This window comes from Benincasa hispida, chromosome 10 (assembly GCF_009727055.1).
Source record: "Benincasa hispida cultivar B227 chromosome 10, ASM972705v1, whole genome shotgun sequence".
Lineage (NCBI taxonomy): Eukaryota > Viridiplantae > Streptophyta > Magnoliopsida > Cucurbitales > Cucurbitaceae > Benincasa > Benincasa hispida.
The window spans coordinates 27605097-27613730 of record NC_052358.1 but is presented as its reverse complement, the minus strand read 5'-3'; the positions used below and the strand labels follow the sequence as shown (position 1 = coordinate 27613730).

At 31.3% G+C, this 8634-nt stretch overlaps 1 protein-coding gene across 4 annotated transcripts; it reads left to right on the top strand.

Moving 5' to 3' along the window:
- Positions 1–3288: 3288 nt before the first annotated feature.
- LOC120088564 (serine/threonine-protein kinase BSK1-like) lies at positions 3289–8396 on the top strand. 4 transcript variants are annotated; one of them, XM_039045959.1, is made up of 9 exons: positions 3289–4023; positions 4152–4287; positions 4915–5048; positions 5124–5175; positions 5393–5478; positions 6181–6378; positions 7222–7422; positions 7537–7650; positions 7821–8396. In XM_039045959.1, the coding sequence occupies exons 1-9, from the start codon at positions 3676–3678 to the stop codon at positions 8067–8069; spliced, it is 1518 nt and encodes a 505-aa protein (XP_038901887.1). In that variant the 5' UTR covers positions 3289–3675; the 3' UTR covers positions 8070–8396. The 4 variants fall into 4 exon arrangements, with proteins under 4 accessions (XP_038901887.1, XP_038901888.1, XP_038901885.1 ...); XM_039045960.1 differs by having other exon boundaries at positions 3290–4023; positions 6190–6378; XM_039045957.1 differs by having other exon boundaries at positions 3290–4023; positions 5124–5229.
- Positions 8397–8634: the final 238 nt, after the last annotated feature.

Sequence of the window (8634 nt, the reverse complement as noted above, 5' to 3'; positions counted from 1 at the left end):
AAAAATGCCCATTTGGAATAATAAGAAATCTTTTTCTTTTTTAGAAAAAAAAATAAGAAATTATTTTCAATTCTTATACTCTCTCCCTCCCTTTAAATAAAAACAATTCTATATATTTGCAAATATTCTTCTTAAATTAGTTTAATAAAATTTAGGACGTACAAGATATTTTTGAAAGTGATTTTAAAATATATCAAATTATTTTTATCATTTTAAGATTACTTCAAAATCAAATATGAAAATAATGTTTAATAAAATCAAAATATTCAACTACTAAAGAGATGATTTAGAATTTAGAATGCTTTTGACTTTATAAGTGATTTTAACCATTTAAAAATCACTTCCAAATATAAATTTACTTTTTTTTTTAAAATCAACCTTATAATAATAAAACCATGAAATGCATTTTTTTTATATATAAAAAGCATAATCAAATTATTTAAAGAAAATGAATTTTATTCACATAAATAGTATTAATAATTTATCTATACAAGTTGATATTGAATTCTAGTAATAGTTAAATATAAAAGTTACACGATGGATTTAAAAAAATTAAAGGTTAAATTATAGGTTTAGTCCTTTAAACATTGAGAATTGTATCTATTTGGTCCTTAATATTTTTAAATTAAAGTGTCAATAGTTGTCTCTATAATTTAAAAATATCTAAATTTGCAAAATTTCATTCAATGTCACATTCAAAATTTTTAAAAATTAATTAATCTATTAAGTATAAATTTGAATTTTACATCTAATTGCACAAATTTTACGTGTAATAAATTCCGGTGTTTAAAAATATTGAGTTGGTCGAGATTATTTGATAAAAAAATTTAAAATCTAGAGATCTCTTCTCAAAATAAAAAATTTAAAGATTTATTACAAGACAATTAATCACAAAATTTGAAAGTTTTATAATTTATTAAGATCTTTTTTAAAAAAACAACTTATTGAAGACTTAAAAAGATTTAAAAAGAATAAAACTTACCGGCCTTCTGTCAGTAGCCAGCATCCTACAATTGCCACGTGGCCATTTTATTGTGCCACGTGGCAACCCTTCTTTTTATTTTTATTATTTATTTTTTTTAACACAGTTTTTAGATTTTACTCTTTGTTTTCGCCTTTTTCCTTTTCCTTTTTTCCTTTTTTCATTTGGGTGACAATGGTATTTCTTTTTGTTTTTCTCTTTTAATTTTAAAATACTATTTAACAATATCAATTTTATTTCAAAAAAAGAACGATGATTTACACAATACAATTTATTTTTAATTAATCAATTAAAAATTGAGAATTTAAAATAATAAGATAGAATAATATGTTTCGTAAGCTAAGGCTTTACATAATCCATTTATATTTTTGTTTTATAAATTTTTGTTATCTTTTTATTTTCTTTTCTCATTCACACTACATTTATTTACAAATAATCAATTGAACATTGTGAATTAAATATAACAATGTGAGAAATACGTTTCATAACCTAAATAACATTTCTTTATTTTTTTTATATATATTTTTGCGATATCAATTTTATTGTTTATTTTTATTTTCAACTCTCACCTCTCAATCGCTCAGTTGAAAATACTACATAATACTATTTACTTTTTGAAAATTAATAAGAAAACAAGTTTTTTTAAAAAAATAGAATCATTCAATTGAACTTTTCATCAAACATTATCATCATCGATCTTTACTAATTCCTTTGATTTAGAAGAATGGACAAGGTTTATTTTTTAGTACAACCATGTAGAGAGTTTCAAATTCTTTCAACCAAATATTTTTGGTTGAAAGGATTTTTAGAATGAAAAATTGATAAATGAAAAACACAATTTTATCATTAGTTTCATTTTTCTCTTTTCAAAAGTTATTGTTAATTATTCAAAATCTAACATTTTTATTATGTTGTTAGAGAATGTACAAAATATAAAATAAGCAACAAATTATAAGTGATATGAATATAATATAAAAATAAAATTTTTAACTCGTTTAAAGATTTTAATATTAAGAAAAGAAAAAAAATATTATTTTATGTTATGAAGCATATTTCTTATCCATTTATTTTAAAATCTCAAATTTAAATAAATAGTATTGGTATAGATGAGAAAATAGAATAAAATAAGAATATATAGTTTATAAAAAGAAAAGAAAAGTAAATAAATGTCATCATTATCACTTACATGAAAAAAAGAGGAACTGTGAAAAGAATAAGAGTAAAAGCTAGGTTAAAAAAAGGAGAAAAAAAAGTACGATTGCCACGTGGCAGCATAAGAATGGCCATGTGGTAATCTGTAAGAAGCTGGATGGGAGGGTAAATTTTTATCCATTTAAAAATCACATGCAAATCATAAGGAATAAACTTTCTATTTTCTACCTTGTTTTACTGTATTATTAAATTGAGCCATTGCATTTAATACAACTAACACATATTTCTTTTTATTACTTATTTTATTTATGGTTAAAATACTATTTCATGTGCACTGAGGTTTCTTCTCCAATAGGTACTCCATTTTAAAAGGTCTAAATTTTGTTCCCGTATTTTAAAATAGAGATATGAATGAGATTTAAAATACAAAAATAGAAATGATATTTCAACCGGGGATTTTCGAAAATCGAAAATAGAAAAATAAAGAAAACTATTTACATAAAATAACAAAATTTAATCTTATTCGATAGAGGTCGATAGAAATTTATCAGTAATAGAAATTAACAAAAGTCTATTATTGATACTATGTGATAGATGTTGATAGAAATCTATCCGTATCTATCTATGTTTTTCTTTTACTATTTCTGTAAGTTTTATATTTTTTCTATATGTGAAAAGTTACTAATTTGATCATAGAATTAAATCGAGTTATTATATTCCCTCAAAATCACTGATAACTTTTTTTTCTCAACAAATCACACCAAAATAACAAGCATCACTCAAATTTAATAAAAATTGGCCATTATGTATTTGATTCTCACAAATTTTTTCTAATTTATATTAATCTTTGCATTTAAGAAGGTTTATACCCACGTGAATTAAATTTATAATAGATAATATAAATTCATTCATTTATAAAAATTTAGAGTTTACCATATTAACAACAGAAGAAAAAAGAAAGAAGAAAAAGAAATGATTCTATTTTATTATATGTTTTACATAAATTTGAAACTGGCGTTATTCTGCAATCATTCCAAAATTGATTTAGTATGCAGTAGATTGCGCATTTAAAAAGAATTATGAAACATGAACAACTGTGTATTTAGAATTTAAATATATAAAAGGAATAGAATTGAAAGGTTTAAGAAATGAAACTGGATTCGTTGGGATTGGGAAGAAAGAAAGTTGACCCAACAATTAATTAAGCAAATCGAATCCAGCTGATTTTTAAGAACGGTTTGTTTGATTGAATGGAACTGTAAGAAGAACAGCTCGTCTCTTTAATTACCAATTCATCGAAACACACAGCAAAAAGAAAACGTCAGTGTGTCAAAGTCCCAGAAAGAAATATACCAACACGAGAGAGAAAGAGGGAAAAAAGTGGTCTCCTGACTCATCTCTTTGTATTTCTTTTCTTGTAGAGCTTCAAAAGTTGCTTCCCCAACTAATATTCTTCTCTTTCTATCTTCAATTCCCCTCTATGTTTCACTTTCCCCTTTCCTCCACCTGAGTTTTCAAAAGGGTTGTCACAAAATTTTGTTATGGGGTGTTGTGAATCCACTTTTCTGACAGAAACCCATCCCGAAAAGCTTCAAACCCAGCAACCTGCACCTCCCTATGCTGCGGTGGAGCCGCTGCCACCGCCGCCGCCACCGCCTGCTGTTGGACATGACCCGACGCCGCCGCCCGGGGAAATGGTTTCCACTTTCTCCGAGTTTTCCTTCTCGGACCTTAAGGCTGCTACCGACAATTTCAACTCCAACTTCATAGTCTCAGAGAGCGGCGAGAAGGCTCCCAACATTGTGTATAAGGGTCGACTTCAAAACCGCAAGTGGATCGCTGTGAAGAAGTTTAAGAAGGTGGCTTGGCCGGACGCCAAGCAATTTGTGGTACTTTCTTCTTGCTTCTTGTTTTCTTTCTCTATGAAGAATTTGATTGTGTTTTGGTGTTTTTGTGGAGTTTTTGTTGATTTTGCAAACTGGGTGTGTGCAATTTTTGGGGTAATTTTCTTTTTTAGGAAGAGGCTTCGGGAGTTGGGAAGCTACGGCATCCAAGGTTTGCGAATTTGATAGGGTATTGCTGCGATGGTGATGAGAGGCTGCTTGTTGCGGAGTACATGCCTAATGATACTCTTGCAAAGCATTTATTCCACTGTATGTTTCGTTTTTTTTTTTCTTTTTAAGTTTGTTACATCTCTATTCTTCATTCTCTTTTAGTTAAATCATCATGAACATTACTTGTTTTACTGGAAGTATTTAAGCACACATTTAGCATAATAGTTGTTCTGGAGCTAATTCCTCTGCAGCTCTTGCATCTTCTCTGTCTAATGTTAATCATTGTTTCGGCTCTTGGTTGTGTTCATTTATGGGAAATATGGGAAAGGAACATGTTTATGTCTGGAAGAATGATACTGTTAGGATGCAAACATAATCTTATATTACAATACTATTAGGCCTAAACCTGTGTGATTTTACTTTTGGTTAGAAGTGGGGATGATCTTGGAGAAATTAGGTAAAACCAAAAGCAAAGTCACATGGGTTTAGACCTGATATATGCTATATCATATTATTGTAGAGATATGGGTGGTCCATTGTCCTTGTAAGGCTTGTCACATTTCCATTATTCAGTAATAGTTCAAAGGGGTGACATTTTGCATTATGACAATGACCTTTATTAGAGTTGTAAGGGTGCTTATGGTTAAATTATGTATGCAACTATGTAAGATTGATTATTGAATGAGCTTGCTATGTTCTTAACTTTCTATCAAAATTTTCTGACAGGGGAAAATCAAACCATTGAGTGGGCCATGCGGTTGAGAGTTGCTTACTATATTGCTGAAGCCTTGGAATATTGTACCACTAAAGGCCGTGCGTTGTACCATGACTTGAATGCTTATAGAGTTCTTTTTGATGAGGTATCATTCTCACTAATTGGGATCTATTTGTAGTTTGTGATGTAAGGTTTATCTTCATTTCACTTTCTCTTATAGGGCGGCGATCCACGTCTTTCATGTTTTGGATTGATGAAAAACAGTCGGGATGGTAAGAGTTACAGCACAAATCTGGCCTACACACCACCTGAGTATTTGAAAAATGGTACTTTGATGTTTATCTTTTGCTTGTTGAAAACCTAGTATTTTTTGTATGTCAAAAGGTTGATAGAAAAGCAATAATAAAGCTCATTTTTATGTTTTGAGCCACCTTTATAAATTTACTAGTGTTACCAGTGCTGTTCTTCACTTTGATTTATCTATTGTAGGAAGGGTAACCCCTGAAAGTGTTATTTATAGCTTTGGTACTGTCCTCTTGGATCTTCTAAGTGGCAAGCACATCCCTCCAAGTCATGTAAGTAGCTAATTTTGTAAAATTGTTTTACATGCAACATTGTATGCTTGAATTTTTCTTCTTCATCAGAACAGTTGCATGAGAAAGTGAACATTTGATGATGTTATTATAAGGGGAGTGAGTTTTTGGGAATGAGATTTATCGGGGAAGTGATTGTAGTGCCAAAAGAATATTCTTTCCTTGATTCTTTAGATTTCCATTTGATTTTTCTGTTGTTTGAATATGGGGTACTGATAATTATTTATCTCGCAACTCTTTGAAATTATTGTTTCATTCAACACATGATTTAGTTTAATTAAAAGTCTATATTATAATGGTGCAATAGTTCTAAAGTGTACTTTTCACTGTCAACTCTTTCCTCATTTACTGAAAATAAAATGCCAGGCATCTAGAAATCCTGTGTAAAAAAATCCGGATGTTTTACTATTTTGTTTTGGGATGGTAATTGGTTTAAGCAAACATAGTGGTCCATCAACAAATGAGTTTAGATTGTCGTTAACATGTTCCAAAGTCATGTGCAAACCTCCATATCAGAAAAAGTAAAATCTTGTTCATTCTGGGGAGTGAGGTGGGGAACTTTGTTCTAATCTTTTGGAGAGGATGTAGGATCTACAACATGTTCTTCACTCTCATATTTGTATGATCCTGTTTTAATAGAGATTTAAAGTCTTCAAATTACATAAGTTTGATGAAATACATTAGCGAGTGCAGGCTCTTGATCTGATTCGAGGAAAGAATATCATTCTCTTAATGGATTCACATTTGGAAGGAAAATTTTCTACAGAGGATGCAACTGTGGTTGTTAATCTTGCTTCTCAATGTTTACAATATGAACCTAGGGACAGGCCTAACACAGAGGAACTCGTTTCAACTCTTGCTCCCTTGCAAACAAAACCAGATGTAAGGATCTTTGGTTGCTCCCTTAGGCCATTCATATCTATATTTTCAACACAGCCTATTACTTATCTTTCTAGTCCTCATTCTTAATGCAGTTATAGAAATAATATTTAGTCCATCTTTCAATATGTAGAAGAATCCTGCTGTTCAAAATTTAATTGGCTCAACGCTAGTTGCTTTTTGCCTTGGATGTTAATCTTGTCATCGTAGTCATTACCGAAGCACATACATAGACAGCTCCGGACATGTGTCTGACAAAAAATTTTCGTGTCCTATTATTGTTTGTTTTCAATTTAGACACGTGGGACGCTGTTGGGACACTTCCTAGACTAGCTTGGAATTTTTTTTAAGAGAAAATGGTCCAACCTTTTTTGCTGGACCCAAATTTAAAGTCCAAATCAATTAGATGTTAAACAAAGATTAAAAAAAAAAGGAAAGCCCGTTTTCTTAACCAAGATTTGACTGAAGCATAAAAAACTGAAGTAAGAAACCTAAATTTTTCATCTCCTACAATTGTTAATTTACTTGACATTTAATGCTTTTCTTAGTGGTGTACATTTAGTCTTTCATGTTAAATTTATATGTACCCTAAAAAAAAATATTAAAAATAATTTATCCTCAACTTGTTCGTGTCCTACTTTTTTTGAAATCGGCATATCGCTGTGTCATGTCGTATTTGGGTTTGTGTTCAGTGCTTCTTAAGATGTTATGATGGTACTATGTTGTTTCCTAACCTTTTTGTGATTTCATGTCTTGCAACTAGGTCAAATATGTTTCAGTAAGGTAAAAATGAGTATTGCAAAAAAATTTGTAATCTACGTACTGTGATACTATGGGTGTTTGTAGGTTCCCTCTTATGTCATGCTTGGAATGAAGAAGCAGGAGGATGCCCCAATACCCCCGGTAACCCCAGTAGTCCCAGTAGCACCAATAACTCCACAACGTCCTTTATCGTCAATGGGTGAGGCCTGTTCGAGGATGGATCTCACTGCAATTCATCAAATATTGGTTATGACGCACTACAGAGACGATGAAGGAACTAATGAGGTCGTCTCATTTATTCAACTCGTGTTTATAAGATAAAGTGACTTGTATGAGAAGGAAGGTTTTATAAGTTCCATGTAACAGACTAAAGTTCTGAGTGACGCTCAATTTTTTCAGCTATCTTTTCAAGAGTGGACACAACAGATGAGAGATATGCTGGAGGCAAGAAAGCGTGGGGATTTTGCCTTTCGGGACAAAAATTTTAAAGCTGCAATTGACTGCTACTCACAGGTATTCATCTAAATAATGAAATTGAAACTAACAGCTTTGCAGTTGTTTCAAGTTTCTTGTACGCTTTGTGTATGTATGTGCGTTTAGCTTTCCTGACAAAAATCTGCACTTAGACCAGAACAACTCATGGTGACATGACTTTTGTGGCTTCAAAATCTGCTTCTTTGCAGTTCATAGATGTAGGAACCATGATCTCCCCAACCGTGTTTGCTCGACGAAGCCTATGTTATTTGTTGTGTGATCAACCCGATGCTGCACTTCGGGATGCAATGCAAGCACAGTGCGTACACCCCGACTGGCCCACAGCCTTCTACATGCAATCGGTTGCACTTGCAAAGCTGGATATGCAGAAAGACGCCATTGACATGTTGAACGAAGCAGCTGCGTTAGAAGAGAAGAGGCAACGAGGTGGACGATGATCACTAAAATGAACTCAACATTGCTGTAATTACAAGCATACTGGTGTTGTTTGTTGCTGAGGCTACCACAATTTGTATAAAGTGTGAGCTGGTAATTTTCTTGGAAAAAGAAAATGTGAACTACTTACATTTAACTTGATTGTTCATGTCAGTTGAAGGGGGGCTTGTAAATTCAATCAATTTAAACCATCTCTATGGATATGACCTAGTTAGTTTGGTAGAGCCCCTTTGTCCAGAGTTTTTATTTGCAACATAGTAGTAGTGTAGATAAATCCCTGACCTTCTGATTTAAATCAAACAAAAGAATAATATTCAAACTTCCAAAAATCTCGTTATCACATTCTTTGATGCTTCCTACCAACATGATCTAAAATGTCAAGGATTGAGATTCTCTACCATGTCACATATTCATCTTTTAGAAGGGGTAATTGCAACAAGTACATTGATGGACTTCTGTCATTAATATACTCTATGGCTATCAATGATACAGTCTACTATTAATATACTTCTGTCATTAATCTAAATTTTGCTCTCTGTAACTTCTTTTACATTGTGTCATATTTGT

Coding starts and splice junctions, on each gene's coding strand:
- LOC120088564 (XM_039045957.1), top strand. CDS start 3,676: ATGGGGTGTTGTGAATCCACTTTTCTGACAGAAACCCATCCCGAAAAG. Junction 4,024..4,151: donor CGGACGCCAAGCAATTTGTG/GTACTTTCTTCT, acceptor TTTCTTTTTTAG/GAAGAGGCTTCGGGAGTTGG. Junction 5,479..6,180: donor AGCACATCCCTCCAAGTCAT/GTAAGTAGCTAA, acceptor GAAATACATTAG/CGAGTGCAGGCTCTTGATCT.